This window comes from Bufo gargarizans, chromosome 3 (assembly GCF_014858855.1).
Source record: "Bufo gargarizans isolate SCDJY-AF-19 chromosome 3, ASM1485885v1, whole genome shotgun sequence".
NCBI classification, from domain to species: Eukaryota; Metazoa; Chordata; class Amphibia; order Anura; family Bufonidae; genus Bufo; species Bufo gargarizans.
This window is the reverse complement of record NC_058082.1, coordinates 357575328-357598888: the sequence shown is the minus strand read 5'-3', so window position 1 is coordinate 357598888 and position 23561 is coordinate 357575328. Positions and strand designations below refer to the sequence as shown.

Genomic DNA, 23561 nt, shown 5'->3' with positions numbered 1-23561 from the left:
GCCTGCTGTGGACTACTGGAGTCAGAACTGCCAGCAAGTTGACTTGTGTAATATGAATTTTCCAGTGTGTGTGAATTAACACCAAGACTGAAAAGTTACGTGCTGTTTTGTGCAATTGCCTCAAGTGTGAATAAACACTGATGTTTTGAGTTAAGAACTTGTATTTTGCCTCTGTACTGCGCCCGCTTACCCTATCTACCACAGTGAAACACCACACTATGTAATAATACGTGAATGTAGCCATTATCTCTCTTACATTCCTTTCTAACGTCTCTACAATATGAAGTGTAACCTTCAAGCTGTGCTAGACTATAGATAGTCATCTTTAGGTTACATGCTGTCTGCATTCTTGTATCATTTGCACAGAATAGATCTAGATTATGTTAAAAGATTGCACAAAATATTTATTTTACTGATGAACTTTGCCATATTTAATGGAATTTGGAGGCTGAAGGGAACCTATCACCATAAAATTCAGATCAGTCTGTAGGCAGCATGTTATAGAGCAGAAGGAGCTCAGCAGATTGATATATGATTTAGAGGGGTTGCCTGAGTTATGAAAAAAATAAAACATATAGCACTGTAAATCTGATGATCAGCAATATATAACTAAGCTAAGCAAGTTTTAGGCAAAAAAAATTATATTTCCTTAGTTCCTTGGTTTTCTTCTGGTCCTTTGTTTACCTGTAATAACAACAATCTCTGCCCCTCCCCTTGCTCTGCAAAGGGAGTAAATAAGTCTGCCCTGAGTGACATGTCTGACTGCTGGGATACTCAGCAGCATGTTGTATGTGTAGGACTACAAGTCCCAGCTGAACAATGACACTGCTGATGCACACAGGATCTTCCCACTACCTGTTCTTGTGCAATGCTCTGCAGAACTAGTCTAGTCTGTCAGCTCCTGTGCCCAACATTTGTCTCCTCACTGCCTGCAGCTACTCAGTAAAGCCTTTAGCCCTGAGTCTGTGCTGGTGAAAGGATTAACATTTTTCCTGAAGAATCCAGGGAGAGCAGATGGCAGTGAAGGGGGTCGTGGCCAGCACAGTGACGTTTTGTGTACAGACACAGACCTGCTCCTCAGGCTTGTGCACGAAACATCATCATAGCAGGGAGAGAAGCCGACATCACAGGTCATGTGACCCTCAGTGAAATCTGGGAAAGCAGCAACTGCAGATAAAGTAAGTGCATGGTAAAGCCTTTAAATCTGATTAGTTAGAACAAAAAAATAACTTGGATAACCCCTTTAATGGAAAAAGATTCAATAAATTTGTAATAAAATGTATTAATCTTTTTCTGCTTAGGGGCCATGTCAGTGGTCCAATCAGGAATATAAAGGTATAAATTACTGAAGTTTTACAGATTTTTTTTTCCCCTATAAAACTGTCAATCTGCTCAGTTCCTTCTGCTCTACAGCATTCTGCCAGCAGATTGCACCGAGCTCCTCCTACTCTATAAACTGCTGCCTGGAGATGGGACAGCAGGTTTGAGGTGACAGGTTCCATTTAATGAAAATTCTCCCTTGTGAAAACAGTGAAAAATCCTCAGGGAATATCAACTCTTAGCAAGATATTGAATATATTTCCAATTAGGTTTACAGATTTGTATACTAAGCTGGGGATGTAGCTTTTGATTAGGGATAGGCACAGCCAGACTGGACAGCTTCAGTCAGCAACAATTTGCTTGGAGCTGTGACTCTCTTCCTCTCCCTCTCCTCTCCGACTTGACTACCAGTTATAATGCTATCTGCTAGTGAAAGGTGAACATCTCCCAAGTAATGTTCTTCATTCACCAGCAGATTCTTTACAGACCATACACACTATCTAAACTGTCAGGTGGAGACCTGGGAGATTAACCAAGTTTTTGGAGGTATTAACCCACTAAAAAACTCATTGTGTGTGCCCTGCTACTGTGCATGTGTCTTGTATTGCAGTGCAATCCTGTTCCTTTGAAGGGGTTCTCCGGGAATTAAAAAAATGTTAATACTTAAATATTACTTTATTATAAATTTGTTCCCAAATACCTTTCATTAGTTATAATGGCTTGTTTCATTTAGGTAGCAATCATCAGGGGAAATAAAATGGCTGCTGTCCTATTAGTACACACAAAACTTGTCCTAATCACACAGTGGCACAAGTTACTTCACAACACTGAGCTAAAGAGCTGCCTCATCCTCCTCTCTGCTCTGTTTGTCACTATACAGCTGATAAGAACATCAGCTTAATCTTTGTAAGAATGGAGTTCATGAGGAGACATGAAGTACAGAGGGGAGGGTGTGGATAATGAGCAGCAGCTATCATATTCAGTCTCCATTACCACAGTCTGTCCTGTCAATCCTCTCTGTACTTCATGTCTCCTCATGAACTCCATTCCTACAGAGATTCAGCTGAAGATCTTATCATCTGTATTCAGCATCATAACCCCTGACAAGCAGAGCAGAGAGGAGGATGAGGCAGCTTTTTAGCTCAGTGTTGTGAAGTAACTTGTCCTGCTGTGTGATTAAGACAGATTTTGTATGTACTAACAGGATGGCGCCCTATTTTGTTTCCCCTGATGATTGCTCCCTAGACAACATGAGCCATTATAAATAATGAAAGGTATTTGGGAATATATTTATTATAAAGTAATATTTGAGTATTTTCATTTTCTTAATTCCTGGAGAACGCCTTTAAGCGAAGATCCTTCATGAACCAGATGCCATAATAATGGTGTAACACTGGGCAACTCTCAACTTATTTATGCCATAAATGAACAACATTCTGAATCTCAAGCAAGCAGTAAATGATAGTAGACTAACAAAAGAGCTAGTATGCAGAACCACCAGAACCATAATAATGAACATGTGCATGGTGTTACTGAGCTGACAACATGAGCAGAGATGGACAGTTGGACACACTGCTGCTACAGTATGAATTGCTTACTAGTATATTGTTGATACAGTGACTGAGACATACATTGCTTTACAGCCCTTTTCTCTGCATTATTTGTGAGTAATACTTGCAGTGACTTTTTTGTGAAGCCCTAAGTAGACAAAAGTTGATTGTCCAGTATGCCATGTACGTTATGGAGTTTCATTATTCTGTTCTTCTCTGCTTAAATTGGGCACCCTGGTATTTCATATCTAAGTTCTCCTTTATATTGTAGGTGCTGTTTGAGGCTGAGGTGTCAGGAACTCCCTTAGGCTACATCGCACTGGATGATATTCTTCTTCTTAGTTACCCCTGTAGTGAGTAATTCAAAATGTGACTCATTGGTCTTTTATTAACTATAGAGTTGTATATGAAAGAAATCTCATTAACCACTTCCTTTCTCACAGCTCAGGCTCCCCACTTCTCCCGGCTTGGGGAGGTGGAAGTTAACGCTGGGCAGAATGCCACATTTCAGTGCCCTGCCGCTGGCAGGGCAAATGAGGGCGAGACCTTCTTACTGCAGGTGAGAAGCTTCATGCGATTCTTCTCTCTTATGAATACTGAATTGAATGGGGCATACAGATGGCAGGTGTTTAAATGGGATGGCATGAAGCCAATTAGAGAGTGTGGCGTCTGAATCAGAAAATGTTGAAGGGATGGCCATAGTTATTGTATCGGTGATACAATTCCTCAGCATGTCTACTTCATTGTGCCTTTTCAGCTGCATGGACGACTTTTCTGTGCAATGCAGATGAACAGAATGTAGAAAGGATATGACAGTATAAGGTTTCTATGGTTACATCTTGAACAAATGATAGTTTGGACTGATAGTTTAACTTCAGCATAATTAGTGATTGGAAGGCTCCTGGAAAATGAGTTGGTTCTGTGTCAAAGGCATGTGATGGCATATATTCATTCATAAACGAAGTAATCACGTTCATTCACAAGCAGGGAAGTACGACGTAAGACACTTGTCTCAGCTGAATACGTTTTTTGTGAACATTGCTGTAGTAAGATGTAGCCTGATTGGTTCTAATCATCTGAATTTATTGTCGGATTACAGAGGCAAAATGGAGGCATCACATCTTCAGGGGTAATTCAACATGTCAGTCACTGGCGGCTCTTGGCCTCTTTCCAGCTAATTGAAGCTGGGAGAGATGATCAGGACCTGTATCGTTGCGTGAGTCGCTCCATTTATGGCGCAGGAGTGTCTAACTTTGCCGAGCTTGTGGTGAAAGGTGAGAGCTGCTAGTATTTTTCCTCCATTACTTAGTGTTACAGATATCACATTCAGTGTGGATTACCTGTGATTTGCATTGCTTATATATGTATTTTTCATTTTGCGCCACCATCTGTTTTTCATTTAAATAAAATGCTGATGACACAGAAATTCCTACCTTTGGCAATCAAATTCTAAAACGAATGCATGCGCATTAAAATGAAATATTTAAAATATATAAAGCATTAAAAGTTTATTTAAATCACTTTGCTCCGTATCACACAGAACCACCAACACCCATTGCTCCACCTCAACTGCTAAGGGCTGGTCCCACCTATCTGGTCGTGCAACTAAACACTCGCTCCATAACTGGCGATGGGCCCATCGTGCGCAGAGAAATTGAGTACCGCGTGAGCGGCGGAACCTGGCGAGAAAGGCATGCTGTCACATCACACACATATAAACTATGGCACTTGGACCCTGATTCACAGTATCACCTGTCTGTGTTACTTACTCGGCCTGGTGAGGGAGGCACTGGGAGACCGGGGCCTGCACTCATCAGCAGGACAAAGTGTGCAGGTAGGAGTCCTTATGAAGATGATGTATGTAAAATATTTAAGGACCGATATGCAGCAGTTTAATTGTATTGATGAGATGCACTTAGTAACATTGAACTGAAGACCGATAAAGTAAAGAATTGGCATGTTATAGCTTCTGGAGTCTATAGTAGTACCATATAAAATCTGAATAGGACCCAAATTAATCTATAGCTAAGAGTTTAGGCAACTCCATAACGGTCTGTCATTTTTGTTCTTCTTGCAGAACCCATGAGAGCACCTAAAGGACTCTCATGCACAGCAGAGCAACCGCGCCAGCTGACTCTGCACTGGGAAGCAGTTGGCTTTAATATCACTCGCTGTCACACCTACTCGGTGACGCTGTGTTACCAGTATGAATCCAGTACTTTGCAAGACTGTGTAACAGTGGAGGGCGGAGCTAGTCATTATACCCTTCGAGCGCTCCCTCCATACAGTGCTGTCCACTGCCGCCTTGTTTTATCCAACCCTGAGGGTCGAAAGGAGGGCAAGGAAGTTACTTGCTATACACAGGAAGATGGTATGTATGATCAGTTAGACTTACCTTCTGGTTTTCCTACTGTTAAAACCACTGTTGTTTGACTGGAAAGGTTCTTAGGTAAACCCTATACAAAGGAGTTGTCCAAGTTAAAATAATACATCCGCGGCAGTGGTATGTGATAAAATGGCAAAGTCATACTTACCACTCTACTATCCTGCCAGTTCCAGTGATGCACTCTCATCCTCCCCATCTGTGGTTTGAATTTTTCATGCACACCATGTTATCACTGCAGCCAATCACTGGCCACAGCTTTTATGTGCCATATAATGCAGAGGCCAGTGATTGGCTGCACATTGACCTGTGTGCACGAAATATCACAGCTGCAGCCAAGAAGGTGAGGTCAGTGATGCAGGACTGGAGCACAGCACTGGAAGCAGCAGAGGGAAGGAGTGGTAAGTATGACTTCCTTTGTTATTTTATCACATTTCCTGCTGCTGGGATTTTTTATTTAACTTAGGCAACTGCAGTAAAGGGATCTGTACAGACCAAGAAGTGGCGCCTATTATTCGGCTTAGTGGCCAGTGTGAAAACTGCAGTAAAGGGATCTGTACATACCAAGAAGTGGCGCCTATTATTCGGCTTAGTGTCCAGTGTGAAAACTGCAGTAAATGGATCTGTACAGACCAAAAACTGCAGGATTTTATGTTTTTTGTTTAAATATAGTTATTGACATGGAAAATTTTAAATAACATCATCAAAAATTCTTTAAAAATATGTTAAACATAAAAACATGATTTAAACAATAGTTGATTTTCAGATGACACATTCCGTTTAAGCTATCTGTTAAAACCTATTAGAAATGGTGTCTATAAAGTGCCTTATGTAATAGGTTTTACAAATTATTGCATTCAGAAAATAGTAATAGCATATTTGCACCAATCTCATCCCATACCACTTACATTCCTGCCACTCCAATCCTCAACACCGCTGCAGCTGATGTCACTAATTCTATGCTATATTACTAGATTAAATTATTAGGGTTTTTGTAACAGTACTGAAATCACCATATTGAATGTGTGTCTAGTAATATAATCCCAGTTTCAAGTTTGTTATCCCTCAGAAATTACGGTATTATCAGTAAATGTGCTTGTGTTTGCTTTATTGCTCAGTACCTGGGGGAATTGCTTCAGAGTCCTTGGTGCTCACTCCACTGGACGATGCTATTCTACTTTCCTGGGATGAACCTGCTGAACCCAATGGTATCCTTACCCAATATGAGGTAGGAATACACAAATAATATGACCTATGTATGTTTCTGTTTTTAAAATATCAGTATTACTAGTTGTAAATCCTGAAACTAGTTTTGACCTTCTTCAGCTCATTAAAGGGAACCTGTCTTCTTGAAAATGCGATGTAAGCTACAGGCAGTATGTTATAGAGCAGGAGGAGCTGAGCAGATTGATATATAGTTTTATGGGAAAAGATTCAGTAAAATGTATAATTTGGCCCACCAGCAGCCTGTCATATTATATGAACAGGACTGGTTACCACCATTTGCAGAGCTGCTTAGGTGTGTGAGGGGGCAGGGCCTCATTACACTTCACACTGCTCTACAATAGATGATCCTGTCTATGATATGCCATCATGGCTGAGCAGCCTGACAGGAACACTCACTAATATGTACAGTGAGGAACAGAAGTTCTCCCACTTAGAAATCATGGAGGGGTCTGAAATTCACATTGTAGGTGCATTCCCACTCTGAGAGACAGAATAAAAATAAAAATAAAATCTGGAAATCACATTGTATGATTTTTAAAGAATTTGTTTGTCTTGCACTGCTGAACATAGAAAATCAGTGTTAATATTTGGTACAGAAGCCTTTGTTTGCAATTACAGAGGTCAAACGTTTCCTGTAGTTCTTGACCAGGTTTGCACACACTGCAACAGGGATTTTGGCCCACTCCTCCACACAGATCTCCTCTAGATCTGTCAGGTTTCGGGTCTGTCGCTGAGCAACACAGAGTTTCAGCTCCCTCCAAAGATGTTCTATTGGATTTAGGTCTGGAGACTGGCTAGGCCACTCCAGAACCTTGATATGCTTCTTACGGAGCCACTCCTTGGTTATCCTGGCTGTGTGCTTTGGGTGCGTTGTCATGTTGGAAGACCCAGCCACGACCCATCTTAAATGCTCTGACTGAGGGAAGGAGGTAGTTGCTCAAAATCTTACAATAAAGGGCCCCATTCATCCTCTCCTTAATACAGTGAAGTCGTCCTGTCCCCTTCGCAGAAAGCACTCCCAAAGCATGATGTTACCACCCCATGCTTCACAGTAAGGATGGTGTTCTTGGGATGCAACTCATCCTTCTTTTTCCTCCAAACACAATGAGTGAAGTTTAGACCAAAAAGTTCTACTTTGGTCTCATCTGACCACATGACTTTCTCCCATGCCTCCTCTGGATCATCCAGATGATCATTGGCAAACTTCAGACGGGCCTGGACATGTGATGACTTGAGCAGAGGAGCCTTCCGTGCAATGCATGATTTGAAACCATGACGGCGTAATGTTCTACCGACAGTGACCTTTGAAACTGTGTTCCCAGCTCTCTTCATGTCATTGGCCAGCTCCTCCCTTCTAGTTCTGGGCTGATTCCTCACCTTTCTTATCATCAGTGATACCCCACGAAGTGAGATCTTGCATGGAGCCCCAGTCCGAGGGAGACTGACAGTCGTCTTTAGCCTCTTCCATTTTCTAACAATTGCTCCAACAGTTGATCTATTTTCACCAAGCTGCTTGGCAATTACCCCATAGCCCTTTCCAGCCTTGTGGAGGTCCACAATTTTGTCTCTGGTGTCTTTTGACAGCTCTTTGGTCTTGCTCTTGGTAGTAGTTGGCATTTGACTGACTATGGGGCGGACAGGTATCTTTAAAGAGCTCAGACAGGTGCTAAGTTAGATTAATGAGTGGAGTAGAGGTGGACTTTTTAAAGGCACAGTAACAGGTCTTTGAGAGCCAGAATTCTTGCTGTTTCTCAGGTTTTCAAATACTTACTGTTCAGCAGTGCAAGACAAATACATTCTTAAAAAATCATACAATGTGATTTCCTGAATTTATTTTTTAATTCTGTCTCTCAGAGTGGGAATGCACCTACAATGTAACTTTCAGACCCCTCCATGATTTCTAAGTGGGAGAACTTGCAAAATCGCAGGGTGTTCAACTACTTCTGTAGTATATGCAAGTACCAGAACGTAATGTTTAGTGAGGCCCTGTCCCCTCAGACCCAAGCAGCTCTGTAAGTGATGGAAACCAGTCCTGCTCACATTCTGAAACAGGTTGCTGGCAGCCATTTTAAATCATTCCCAGAGAACCCCTTAAAGTTAACTTGTATTACTGCCACTTAGGCTTTTCATGTGCTGCTGGTACAGTGGCATTTCTCACTCACAGGCTCCAATTGTAATACCCCGGTACCTTCCTGACCTATGCCAGAAGCATCCTCTTTTGGCATACATCGGTAGAATTGGAACTTGTGAATGCTCAGTATGTACTGGGAACTTTCCTCCCATGTGAACCAAGGCTGGCATTGTGTTTTTAGGAACAGTCTTAGGCTACGTCCACACTAGCGATCTCATTCACTGTAATGGGAGACGCTGGATTTCCGGCATGGATGCCAGCATTCTGCCTGACAAAATCCGGCTGCATGTATCCCAGAAACAGAATACCGGAATTCTAAACACTAGTGTAGACGTATCCCTACTATTTGTGGCTGAGATAACTACTGTATCTGGATCTATAGACTGTTTAGGTAATTCTTCGCTGTAATCTCATTTAGATAGCATTCTTGCCATCTCTCTATAACAAAAATGACTTCTAAGATTAGTTTACCCATCACTACCTCTTTATCATCTTTGCAGCTTAGTTATCAAATCATTGAGTCTTCAGACCCTGGGGTGAGCGTTCCAGGACCACGCTCAACTATATGTAAGCCTCCTAATGCAACTTCCCACCTTCTTACCAACTTGCACCCAGGAACCACCTACCTGCTGAGTGTACGGGCACGTAATAGCAAAGGCTATGGACAGAGTGCACTTACTGAGCTCACCACTAACATTTCAGGTAACAATTTATAACCAGTGAGAGAGTTTTGTATTAAATTTGTTATCTAGCCTATGGGAGGTAATGAACGCAGGGCTCAGTGACGCAGGGCCTACATACTTGAGGGGACCCAAAAAACTGTGGTATTATACAAGAAGAATGAATAGATGTGATAGTATGTTATGATAATTAAACAGTAATGCACTAACTGTAGATATATCACTTCACAGACTTATACTTTTATATTGTACATTTATCTTACACAGCAAGAATTAATTGCATGCAGTGCCAGGGTCGACAGGGCCCTGGATCTGATCTTTTACCAGAATCCAGGAGCTTCACATATGCCTCAGCCTTTATACTGGGAATTCTACATAGACATCACTGGTGTTTTCATCAATTTCTGGGAGTGTTAACATTTTTTTACTTACTTTTATATTCCCTAGCTCCTGCATTTGACTATAGAGACTTACCTGCTCCAATTGCTGAGACAGATCATACTATCACTGTTCTCTTAAGACCTGCACAAGGAAGAGGATCCCCTGTGAGGTTAGTTTCCTGGTGATATATGTAATATATTTTTATTGCAGCTGTGGTGATCGGAAGGGCATATTTGTGCCTCAACAAGATTCAGTTTAAAAGTGGCTACTAATTCATTGCTTCGGTTATAGTAGAAGTTCTCTATGTTCCTGCCTATTCCTTGTAGCATTCACAAGAATATTTCCTATATAATATAAATCATTACAATCATTGCAGCTTTCACAGACAATGTTTCCCTTGTGTTTGCCCATTAAATAGGGGATGATGATTTCCCATAGCAGTCCTCAGGACAACGGGCCTCTGATAAATGAGTGCCTGTTGGACTGCTGTGGGCAACATTCCCTTTACAGTATTTCATTTGTTTCCAATATACTTTTTTCAAGCAGTTTTAGGGTTCATTCACAGAGGGCAATGATCGGAATTAACTGTTTGCTCCCAATCATTGCCCACATGTTTCAACTGCATTTACATGCTACAATCATCCACTCTGTATGGGGATGAATGATTGCTGCTACGATTGTTCATCCCCATATAGATTCACTGTTTGTCGGCAGCACATCCTTGTTTACACAGGGGGGTTCTGCTCCTGGCAAACAATGATTTTACATGCCGCATAATCAGGATTTCCCCAAAACTGAGCATTTTGCTTGTCTGTTGAATAATTGTTGGCACATTTACATGGGACAGTTATTAGAAATGAACGTTCACATGCAAGTTAATTCCTGACAATTGGCCCAATACTAGGAGCATGCAAACAGATCTTTACTGTACTTTGAATATAGAATTGAGGCATAAATGTAAAAGTCATGTCTACCTTGTTATTTTCCATGTATCAGCTTTTACCAGGTACTGGTTGAAGGAGAAAGTTCCAGTCGAGCTAAACGCGAACTTGCAATTCCTGGCTGTTTCCCTGGGGCTGGTGGTTATGAGGAGGCGGAGATGGAAGGTGCTACCAGCTATGTGGGAGCAGAACTTCCGCCAAGTGACTTGCCTCGAGATACCCCCTTCATAGTTGGGGATAATCGCAGTTACGGAGGGTACTGGAATCCACCCTTGGATCCTCGAAAGGGCTATCTTATCTACCTGCAGGCAGCGAGCCATCATCGTGGGGTAAGATTTTCAGAGCTGGGTACATTCACTTTTATGGACTACGTTGTGTGAGACATTTAATGGTTATTCTAGGGATGGCAAGGAGGAAAAGCTTACAGAAAACTATCTTTTATTCCCCCTAGGAAACACGGCTCAATTGCGTTAGGATTGCCAGGAAAGGTACAAACTTAAATAAGTCTGTGTTCTTTTACATGTAATTAAATGTAACACCATTCATTCATTCATTCATGCTTTCCTTTCATTATCTCTAATCCCATGTGCAAATATGTAACTTCTTCTACAATAATGAACACTCTCCAGTGCTATGACTTTAGAAAGTAAAAAAGGTACTCCCATCTGGAACATCTATCCACAGACCGAGTAACTGTACTTTGCTCCAATTTGAAGTGATTGGAGAGCTGCTCCTGGTCAACACATCTCTATTCATGCTGGCCCCATTTTTGAAATAGGAGTGGGTCCCAGAGGTGAGACTTCATCTATCGGACATTCATGGCATATCCTGTGGATCTGCCACAGTGGCGACTCTAGGAACAATATATAGGGGGGCACAAAGATACCACAGTCAAAAATGGGGGGGGGGGTGGAAAACAAAATAAGTATATCTAAATAAGATTACAAAATACGAGAGAATTGCGGTATGCAGGGATACATTTATAATAAAACAATTTACTTACAAAATAAGCTATTCAGTCGTCTGCTGTGCCGTCCTCTGCTTGCTTCCGCGGATTCTTTCCCCTTCTTTCTGTCTCTCGTCAGTGCGCACTGTTATGGGGGATCTGTGGAAGACACACTGTTATGGGGGCATCTGTGGATGACACATTATGCCTCTCATTAGCCCTCATTATGCCTCTCATCGCTCCCATATCAGCCCCCATGCCTCTCATTAGCCCCCATTATAAGCCCTTATGCCTCATTACCCCCCATTATATGCCTATTATCACCCCCATATTAGCCCCATGCCTATCATTAGCCCACATATCAGCCCTTATGCCTCATTAGCCCCCATTATAAGCCATTATGTCTCATTAGCCCCCATTATAAGCCATTATGCCTCATTAGCCCACATTATGCCTCTTATTAGCCTCCATATGCCTCCAATTAGCTCCCATATGCCTCCAATTAGCCCCCATAGCCCCCATATGCCTCCAATTAGCCCCCATATGCCTTCAATTAGCCCCCATAAGCCTCCAATTAGCCCCCATAGCCCCCATATGCCTCCAATTAGCCCCCATATGCCTTCAATTAGCCCCCATAAGCCTCAAATTAGCCCCCATAATGCCCCAAGCAGCCACATTTTTTATAAAATAAAATAAAAACACCTCTCCTGCTCCTGGACGGATGCCGCCTGCTATTTTCGCTCTCCTCAGTCGACTGTGCTCTGAACTGGCGCGCACAGCGTGAGGTCACAGAGCGCCCTCACGCTGTGACCAGCCCTGCACAGCCGACAGCCGATGACCAGGAAGTGGTAAGTACAGAGCGTTTACTGCTTCCTGGTCCTTCGGTACTAATGAGCGCTTCCATAATGGAAGCGCTCATTAGTATTCACCTGGGAGAATCAGCAGAAGGGCACCCGGGGGGGCAGGGGGGGGGCAAAGAACAACATAAAGGGGGGCTATTGCCCCCCCTCTAGCGACGCCACTAATCTGCCATAAATGTTTCAGATGGGAATATCCCCTTAACCCCACTAGTTTTCTGTTCTGTATGATTTGCAACCCTTCTGTCCATAGTCTGACAGTCCATTCTGAAAGAGGTTGTCCAAGTTATTTTTAAAAAAGTGCACAGAGCCACTAAATGTGATAAAATTAAAAAAGAAGGTATGCTCACCAGGTAACCCCCCACTGCTGCAAGCACTGCTCTGTTATTTCCCTCCAGGCTTTTCTCACTTGGCTGCAGCAGTCACGTGGTATATACAATATGTTATTTCTGCAACCAAGCAAGCAAAGCCTGGCAGGGAAGACTGGAGCTGCCATTCTGGTAATGGTGGGGAAATATCTGATGAGTATATACAGTATATGATCATTAGATAATCCATCTTTTAATGGCTTTGCACACATTTTTAAATAATTTGGACAACCCCTTTAATATTTCTTAATTACGGCAAGTTTGAACCATGACATTTTTTTCTTCTTTTGCAGCACCATGTAAGGACAGTCACAGGTTCTCCATGGCTCCTCAGCATTCAGAGGAGATGGGACTTGTACTAGGAATTTGTGCTGGTGGTCTGGTTGTATTTATCATTCTGCTTGGTGCTGTGATTCTTATTGTCCGCAAAGGGTAAGTGAGAAATCACAACTGAAGAGTTCAAATTTGCGATAATTTTTAGATAGGGAATGGCGGTTTTGGCAGTGTATTATTTTTTTATTGTAAGGCTAGCTCATAGTTTTCTTCTTTTCTCCATTGCTGGCAGAAGAACCCAATTTTCTTATGCTTACTATCCGTGAGTATGGCGATGAAACACATAAACAGAGGCTGATTTTATATTTTAATGTCACTGAGAAACTCACTTTAGGAGTTTACACTTCACCCTGCATCTCATTTAGCCATAGGGATGGGCAAATCCCACTAACCAGACAGCCAGCGTGTCTAGAGATTGTCCACTGAATTTTTTACTTGTTTTTTTGCTGACCTTACTAACTCCTAATGCCCATTGTGTTTTGTCCATGCCTGCTATACCATATTCTAGACTAGTATAACCTACCCAAGTACCAGTCCTGTTGTGTACTGTGCATGTAGCCCAAACAGTCTGAGTTACTGGGATTAATTATCTTGAGTGTATGGTTGAAAAAACTGCACATTTTTGGGCAGATCTTTCTGAATTACGTCATTCTTTTGTTTCAGGAAACCTGTGAGTCTAGCTAAGTCTGCCTTGCCAGTGCGCCATGAAAACTCTTGCATGGGTCCCACTAGAGAGCATACAAAGATCTTGGATGAACCCAAATTACTGCAGGAGGAGGCAGCTTTAACATTTTTGCACAATTATGGTTCTCGAGGTATGCAAATGGTCCTTCTTTATACTCTGTAAAACAGTATAAAAATTCAGGCAGCTTTTGTGCCATGTTAGGGGTCTTCTTAAGTGATTGTTCATTTTTCCTGTAGTTAGGGAGGATCAGTCATTATTGCCCATACAATCTGTAAACTGTTGAGGGTCTGAAAAGGGGGATTGTATCTTGAGGGTAACATATGAAGTGAGGTTTGCTTCAGCCTGTGTTGGTGTACTTTGTGGCAAATTTAAATTTATATATTATATTTATTTATACAAATATTGCACGCCATTTGTTAAATGTGGTGCATATTTAAACCTAACATTTTGTCTAGAAATGCTACTTCAGTTGTTATATGCAACGCCCAAATGAAGTGACCTTGCAACATTTTACTTAGACTTTTAAAAAAAAGTCTTAGTTGATAAATCTGGAGGGAAACTCATTAACATAGCTAACCATGGCATCTTGTGTGCATCTTCCATTTTTATATATATGGAATGACTCATGGGTGGTAAGTGCCAGTCTGTAGGTGACAATGCTTAACATGATATTTAAGGTCCTCATTTTTCCTTAGGGGAGCCACGTGTTGGGTCTGTGACAGAATCAAGCAGCCTTCTGGGAGGCTCTCCACGACGAAGCAGTGGTAGGAAAGGATCTCCGTACCATACAGGACAATTACACCCAGCAGTACGTGTGGCAGATCTACTTCAACACATTAATCAGATGAAGGTGGCGGAGGGGTATGGATTCAAACAGGAGTATGAGGTAAAAGCTTTGCTCTTAGTTTTTTTATTTTTATTGATCTGCTGTTATTGTATTCATTTGTTTTGGTAGAATTGTAATGAACAAAGAGCTGAGTATTATGTAAGATTATTAGTTTATAGGCAATTGTTTTCATTTTTATTGTGTTTTGTACAGAATGATGACATAATCTAGTGATGGTTATCAATGTTTTCCACAGTATAGGAAGATCTGCTATTGCTATGCTTTGTTCTCTAGAATGTGCTATTTGTGTTTGCACATGTAATATATGAATCAGGCTGATGCTAAATAGCATATCCTTAAAATGTGTATACAGCCATGGTTTAAAATGGCATTTTCGAAGATATAATCTAAATAATTGTGTGAGAGACAAAGCCTCACCTCAAGCCATCTTTGACTTCAAACTGTGTTCTTTCTGCATCAGAGTTTTTTTGACTGGGATGTGTCTAAGAAGAAGGAAAAAAGCAAAGGAAGACAGGAGCCACCTCCAAACTGTAAGTGGCTCTATGGGACCTCTGCGTTGTTAAGCACAGTATGTACAATGGGCAGTTGTTACATATCCTAAAGTTTTACTTTCAGATGAGCGGCATCGTGTTAGACTCCACCCTCTACAGGCAGAATGCAGTTCAGAAGAAATCAATGCCAACTACATTGATGTGAGTATAAGACATGCATGATTTATCCCATCCTGTGTACTTATAGTGATGAGGGGGGCTGTATAAACAGAGCAGATTAGAACTCAATACAGTATGCCTATTATGGTGAAAAAAACCTAAGATTTGGGTATAACCTATCGGTGAGACTTTGAGCTGTTACTCTGTAGTTTGAACTATTGGGGACATTTATCAAGACCATTGTTTTCTACCCCGATCTTGAAATCCCCTGCTCTGTCGGAGGATGTTCTTATTTTATGATGCTTTGCTATTAAGTGCATCCTCCGGCAGTCTGTGCACCTGAAATAAAATATACAGCAGGTTGTAGTTTTATATAATGCACATATATAGCGCTGCTATATTCTGCAGAGCTTTACAGACATTGGCATCAAGCTGTCCCCAATGGGGCTCACAGTCTAAGTTCCCTGTCAATAGTTTTTTTTTGCCTTCCTCTGGATCAACTTGCAGGATACCAGGCCGAACTGGATGGACAAATGTCTTTTTTCGGCCTTATGTACTATGTTACTATGTTACTAAGGATGGTGCAATCCAAAATTAATATGTCTTTTGAGTGTGGGAGTACCCAGAGGAAACCCATGCACCCATGTAGAACATAAAAACTCCATGCAGATGGTGTCCTCGGTCAGATTCAGACCTAGGACCCCAGCGCTGCAAGGCACCAGTGCTAACCACTAAGCCACCATGCTACCAGATTTTAGTCATTTACACCAGAAAACTGATGGAAATTATGATAAATCTGCTAGGGCTAATGGTCCTTCCCGCACCATGCCCAGTCCACACCCCCCTGTTGGAAAGTGGTGAGGGTGGTGTAAAAAAGGCACATGTACACATTTTTTTTGCAGAAATGTTGTTTAAAAAATCACAATACCGCAGTATGCACCTTTTTAATGTCAGTTTTCTGATGTAGGGGGTTGCTAAATCCCCCCATGTTTAAAATATGCAAATTTATATTTAATTAAAGATTCCATGGTTAGAGATAGTATATTGATATATCTGTGCATGGCCAAGCCACTAAGCATCAGTAATGAGTTAGTTTCTTTAATTTATCTGCCATATGAAAACTTGTGAAGAACATTTAGATTTTATCAGATTCATTTCAAAGCAGCACTGAACATTTTAGTAATTGAAAGTTGTTTGGGCATGAACGAATTGCTTTGAGCAACAGGGTATCAATAGTTATTAAGGTATATTTAAAAAGAATGTCCCCCCCCCCCTAAAATCAACAGAAAATCACCCAGCTGTAAAACTGTCATTTCCATATCTGTTTCTTACTTGAATAAGGCTACATTCACACGTCAGTATTTTTCTATATCCCGAATTTCGGTCCGTTTTTTGCGGATCCGTTGTTCCTGAAAATGTTTCCGAATGTCATCCGTATGTCATCCGTTTTTTGCGGATCCGCAAATAACGGAAACATGTATAAATTTCAATAAGCAAATAAAGTTGTTTGGATTTCTTTGAAAAAAAATTGAAAAAAAAAAAGTTGCTGTTTGCAGGATTTAATTTCCAGGAACGGAATCCGCATAAAACGGATGACATACGTAATGACATACGAATGTCTTCCGTTTTTTGCGGATCCATTGACTTTGTATTGTACCAGGATCCGATTTTTGCGGAAAAGAATAGGACATGTTTTATATTTTTTCGGACATGCGGAACGGAACAACGGAAACGGACAGCACACATTGTGCTGTCCGATTTTTTTCAGGACCCATTGAAAATGAATGGGTCCAGATCTGGTCCAGATCTGTTCCTCAAAAAACGGAACAGATCAGGAAAGAAAAAACGGACGTGTGAATGGACCCTAAGTCTACACTGTAGTACCAAAGTGTCGTTGTGCCTTAAAGCAACCCTCCAAATAAATTGTAGGTAATAATTTCTATAGTTACTGACCTATGTATCTCTTTTGAGCTCCTGACTGGACATTCAATTTGATAGACATTGAAGGGCCACGGTGATAACTGGAGCAGCGCTGCTGCTTCGTTCATTGGATCCTAACTGATCACACATTGGAGGTCTATCATAGCCTCATATATATTATTCCCTGTAAACCACTTTAAAGTTGGTGGATTCTGGCAACATTGGGATATATTTCCTACCGACTGTCCTCTGATGGCTGATGTTAGTGGAAAAGGATCATACTTATTCCTTTGTTTTGCTTAGAGACCTGCTTCTGCCCAGCATCTCTGCCAGCAATTTCTCTTCCTCCTCCCACAATGTGCATGTTTATGGGCAGGTCAACTGTTATGTGTATGGGCAATTAAACCTAGTTCAGTAGTTATTTAGCATCTTGATAGAGGAGACAATATAATGGTCTTATATAAGTCTAAAGGTTTTTATTGATTATGAGTCAACATAGAATGGTTGGCCTATGAGTTGCAGAATAAACTTGGGAAACCTATTTTACTTTAATATGTAGACTTGAATTGAACATGAGTTGTTAGTCACTTGTGGAGTGAAATGGCGCAGAATCAGATACAATTGAATAATGGTGATAGCTGGGGCCAAGGCACCAGGCAAAAAATATCGCTGTCCACAATGTTCTTAAGAAGCGATTTTAAGATTTCCTCATGGCTTTCCTCATAAAGAAAGTATGTTAAATACCTTCTTTGCATCCATAAATGTCCCCTAATTTGAGGGAAACTGACCAACCATAGTGCTTTTGCTTTTCCCTGAACTAATATTTCTTAATGATAGGTTGAACTAGATGTCTTTGTGTCTTTTTGCAACCTTACCTACTTTCACTGATCTTTATAACTGGTCCTCATAGCAATGTTGTCCAAGAAGAACTTCCTTAACTGCTTATATGCTGTTCGTATTGTTTTTATAAATAGGTTGCTATAAAATTGTTACGTTCTGTACATGATTGTGGAATGTAACTGCCGGTGATTAAACCAATACTTTGTAATTAATTTGGGTACTTTTATGCTGGCAAAATTAATGTTGCACAGGGCTCCTTATGTGCACCTAGTCATGTCCAATAATTATTTATGCTTGGCCTTTGGGCCAAAGGGCACCTTGACTCTTTATTACACTTTCACTGTAAAATCCACATTGTTGTTTGCCAAAGTAAAATAGTTGCAGCTGCTTTGTTCACATTTTCTGCCATTGCTGCCAACATATTTAATTGAGAGTTTATTTTACATTATTTTTGACACTTTGGAATTCTGTACCTTGAGCGCAGATGTACAGTAACATAGTTTAAATATTTTCTTAATGTACCTGCATCTAAGCCAAAATGGCACCATGTATAGCAATCTTAAAAAAGCCAAAAGTGGAATGAGTTGTGTTTGAAATGGAACGAATGTTAATTGTGCATAATAATAACAACTGTTCTTTTCAGAATGCATGATGAAAGACCGTATCTAATGAGTTGGCTCAGTAGTTAAGAGAACCGTTTCTAAAACTGTAAAGCCAGGCCTCTTACTGGAGAGTTTGATTTCAATCCCAGGTTTTTGTAGAATAAATTAATTTGGATATCTTTGAAGTAGCTTGCAAATGTTACGTTTTAAGATTTAATGTTATTCCATAGTGACTAAAACACACAGTGGGTACTGCTACTGTGAGAAGTCACGCATGCAGTTGTTGGTGCAAACACAATTGGAATACCTAAGGGAGAAATATAAATATTTCCTTTAAATATCTCCTTTTTGATCCACACAAGGCTTTGGTTGAAAAAAAGTTTAGTAGAAAAAAACTTCATTAAAACTGCATGTGTGATTTCTAAAATACAGAGGAAAAAACCTAAACAGATTTTATAATATAAGTAATACAATTAGTAAAATAATAGTTACTGCTTATATGGGCGTTATGATGAATTTTCATCCGGTATAAAGATAATGTGAAAGATGTCTGTTCAGTTGTGCCACTCTTTATTGCTATATTAACTCTGAAAAAGTAGATCCACGCAGCTCAAATGCAAACAAGAAATTGCAGGAAGTCATGTACAATCCTGGTGCACACAACGAGCTTGCTCCGCCAAGATCCCTTATCAGGAAAGAAGGAGGGCAACCCAGAATAGTGAAGCACAGCAGAAATAATTGAAAACGCAAATGCAGTTTATTATACTCCCGAACACAGATAAAATCAATCACATCAATCGATAAAACGCCACCCTGATTTCAGCAGCATCAAAGATCCCAACTTGAGTCTCACCAAAGCTTCTTCGGGGTGATTGTATCTATGTTTGTGAGTTTAATAAACCGCATTTACGTTTTTGTATATTCCTGCAGTGCGTCACTATTTTGCATTGCATTTCTTTCCTGATATGGCGCAAAATCAGCTTAAGGCTACTTTCACACTGCCGTTTCTGGGTCCGCTTGTGAGATCCGTTTCAAGGCTCTCACAAGCGGCCCCAAACGGATCAGTTTAGCCCCAATGCATTCTGAATGGATAAGGATCCGTTCAGAATGCATCAGTTTGGCTCCGTTTAGCCTCCATTCTGCTCTGGAGGCGGACACCAAAACGCTGCTTGCTGTTGGCGATGCAATGTAAGTCAATGAGGATGGATCCGTTTACATTGACACAATATGGTGCAATTGTAAACAGATCCGTCCTGACTTACACTTAGACTTTTTTTGACATAGTAATGCAGACGGATCCGCACTGCACGGATACCAGCGTTCCGCACCTATAATGCAAAGTTTGCATTATAGGTGCGGATCCATCTGTGCAGATACCAGACGGATCCGCACCTAAACGCAGGTGTGAAAGTAGCCTAACAAGTTCATTACATCTGCTGCAGTTCTGATTAAGCAGTGAAGTTCTGATTGTTGTGTTTGTCAGGTCGTACAAGACCTTCTGCAAGTAAAGTATGTTTTACCCAGTTCTTGTTTGCTTTTCACCTGAATGATCCTGCTTTTTCTTTAGTGCTTAGCATGAATAGGCTACTAAGGCCCCTTTCACACGGGCGAGTTTTCCGTGCGGGTGCGATCCGTGCGGCGAACGTATGGCACCCGCACTAAATCCTGACCCATTCATTTCTATGGGGCTGCGCACATGAGCGATGTTTTTAACACATCACTTGTGCGTTCAGTTGAAATCGCAGCATGCTCTATATTTTCCGATTTTGACGTGACGCAGGCCCCATAGAAGTGAATGGGGTGTGTGAAAATCGGATGGCATCCGCAAGCAAGTACGGATGCCGTGCGATTTGCACGCATGGTTGCTAGGAGACCATCGGGATGGAGACCCGATCATTATTATTTTCCCTTATAACATGGTTATAAGGGAAAATAATAGCATTCTGAATACAGAATGCATAGTAAACCAGCGCTAGAGGGGTTAAAATAAAATAAAAAATAATTTAACTCACCTTAGTCCACTTGTTCGCGAAGCCGGCATCTCCTTGTGTCTCCGCTGCTGATGAACAGGACCTGGGATGAGCTGCTCCATTAAATAGAGCTTAAGGACCTTCGATGACGTCACTCCGGTCATCACATGATCTTTTACCATGGTGAATCACCATGGTAAAAGATCATGTGACGTACCATGTGATGACCGGAGTGACGTCATCGAAGGTCCTTAACCGGTATTTAATGGAGCAGCTCATCCCAGGTCCTGTTCATCAGCAGCGGAGACACAAGGAGATGCCAGCTTCGCGAGCAAGTGGACTAAGGTGAGTTAAATTATTTTTTTATTTTATTTTAACCCCTCTAGCGCTGGTTTACTATGCATTCTGTATTCAGAATGCTATTATTTTCCCTTATAACCATGTTATAAGGGAAAATAATACAATCTTCAGAACATCAATCCCAAGCCCGAACTTCTATGAAGAAGTTCGGGTTTGGGTACCAAACATGCGCGATTTTTCTCACGCGAGTGCAACGCATGACAATGTTTTGCACTTGCGCAGAAAAAATCGCGCATTTTCCCGCAACGCACCCGGCTCTTAGCCGGGCCAAAAAAATGACGCCCGTGTGAAAGAGGCCTAAGGCCCCTTTCACACGGGCGAGTTTTCCGTGCGGGTGCGATCCGTGCGGCGAACGTATGGCACCCGCACTAAATCCTGACCCATTCATTTCTATGGGGCTGCGCACATGAGCGATGTTTTTAACACATCACTTGTGCGTTCAGTTGAAATCGCAGCATGCTCTATATTTTCCGATTTTGACGTGACGCAGGCCCCATAGAAGTGAATGGGGTGTGTGAAAATCGGATGGCATCCGCAAGCAAGTACGGATGCCGTGCGATTTGCACGCATGGTTGCTAGGAGACCATCGGGATGGAGACCCGATCATTATTATTTTCCCTTATAACATGGTTATAAGGGAAAATAATAGCATTCTGAATACAGAATGCATAGTAAACCAGCGCTAGAGGGGTTAAAATAAAATAAAAAATAATTTAACTCACCTTAGTCCACTTGCTCGCGAAGCCGGCATCTCCTTGTGTCTCCGCTGCTGATGAACAGGACCTGGGATGAGCTGCTCCATTAAATAGAGCTTAAGGACCTTCGATGACGTCACTCCGGTCATCACATGATCTTTTACCATGGTGAATCACCATGGTAAAAGATCATGTGACGTACCATGTGATGACCGGAGTGACGTCATCGAAGGTCCTTAACCGGTATTTAATGGAGCAGCTCATCCCAGGTCCTGTTCATCAGCAGCGGAGACACAAGGAGATGCCGGCTTCGCGAGCAAGTGGACTAAGGTGAGTTAAATTATTTTTTATTTTATTTTAACCCCTCTAGCGCTGGTTTACTATGCATTCTGTATTCAGAATGCTATTATTTTCCCTTATAACCATGTTATAAGGGAAAATAATACAATCTTCAGAACATCAATCCCAAGCCCGAACTTCTATGAAGAAGTTCGGGTACCAAACATGCGCGATTTTTCTCACGCGAGTGCAACGCATGACAATGTTTTGCACTTGCGCAGAAAAAATCGCGCATTTTCCCGCAACGCACCCGGCTCTTAGCCGGGCCAAAAAAATGACGCCCGTGTGAAAGAGGCCTAAGGGTTTTTCTTCTTTTCTTGTTCCAATACATATATATATATACACTGCCCGTCCCAAAAAAAAGTTGCCACCAAAAATATTTAGTTGGACCGCCTTTAGCTTTGATTACGACACGCATTCGCTGTGGCATTGTTTCGATAAAGCTTCGACAAGCTTCTGCAGTGTCACAAGATTTATTTCCATCCAGTGTTGCATTCATTTTTTACCAAGATCTTGCATTGATGATGGTAGCGTCTGACTGCTACGCAAAGCCTTTTCCAGCACATCCCAAAAATTCTCAATGGGGTTAAGGTCTGGACTCTGTGGTGGCCAATCCATGTGTAAAAATGATGTCTCATGCTCCCTGAACCACTTTTTCACAATTTGAGCCTGATGTATCCTGGCATGGTCATCTTGGAATATGCCCGTGCCATCAGGGAAGAACAAATACATTGATGGAATAACCTGGTCATTCAGTATGTCCAGGTAGTCAGCTGACCTAATTTTTGGAGCACATACTGTTGCTGAACCTAGACCTGACCAACTGCAGCAACCCCAGATCATAGCACTGCCCCCACAGGCTTGTACAGTAGGCACTAGGCATGATGGATGCATCACGTCATCTGTTTATCCTCTTACCCTGATGCACCCATCACTCTGGAACAGGGTAAATCTGGACTCATCAGACCACATGACCTTCTTCCATTGCTCCAGAGTCCAATCTTTATGCTCTCTAGCAAATTGAAGCCCTTTTTTTCTAGTTTGCCTCACTGATTAGTGGTATTCTTACGGCTATACAGCTGTTCAGTCCCAATCCCTTCAGTTCCCTTCACATTGTGCGTGTGGAAATGCTCTTACTTTCACTATTAAACATAGCCCTGAGTTCTACTGTTGTTTTTCTTCGATTTCATTTCACCAAACGTTTAAGTGATTGTCGATCACGATCATTCAGGATTTTTTTCCCGCCACATTTCTTCCTCGAATACGATGGGTACCCACTATCCTTCCAGTCTTTAATAATGCGTTGGACAGTTAGTTTCTGCAATCTCCTTAGATGTTTTCTCTGCTTGATGCATGCCAATGATTTGACTCTTCTCAAACAGACTAACCTCTTTTCCACGACCAGGAGATGTTTTGTTTAAGAAATAAGGAGCAACTCATTGCACCAGTTGGGGTTAAATAACTTGTTGCCAGCTGAAAAGATAATCGCCCATGCAGTAATTATCCAATAGGAGGCTCATACCTATTTGCGTAGTT

At 41.5% G+C, this 23561-nt stretch overlaps 1 protein-coding gene across 2 annotated transcripts in view; it reads left to right on the top strand.

Moving 5' to 3' along the window:
- The window catches only part of PTPRU (protein tyrosine phosphatase receptor type U), a 121255-nt gene that overhangs the window by 60787 nt on the left and 36907 nt on the right, over positions 1-23561 (top strand). The window contains exons 4-19 of one of the 2 annotated variants that reach the window (XM_044287845.1): positions 3142-3223; positions 3314-3429; positions 3970-4144; positions 4411-4704; positions 4948-5241; positions 6372-6481; positions 9112-9313; positions 9739-9841; positions 10669-10942; positions 11065-11101; positions 13078-13216; positions 13350-13379; positions 13781-13932; positions 14498-14688; positions 15110-15179; positions 15265-15341. In XM_044287845.1, the coding sequence (XP_044143780.1) occupies positions 3142-3223; positions 3314-3429; positions 3970-4144; positions 4411-4704; positions 4948-5241; positions 6372-6481; positions 9112-9313; positions 9739-9841; positions 10669-10942; positions 11065-11101; positions 13078-13216; positions 13350-13379; positions 13781-13932; positions 14498-14688; positions 15110-15179; positions 15265-15341 (2346 nt within the window). The remainder of the gene's footprint in view (positions 1-3141; positions 3224-3313; positions 3430-3969; positions 4145-4410; positions 4705-4947; positions 5242-6371; positions 6482-9111; positions 9314-9738; positions 9842-10668; positions 10943-11064; positions 11102-13077; positions 13217-13349; positions 13380-13780; positions 13933-14497; positions 14689-15109; positions 15180-15264; positions 15342-23561) is intronic. The other variant, XM_044287846.1, reaches the window with a different exon arrangement.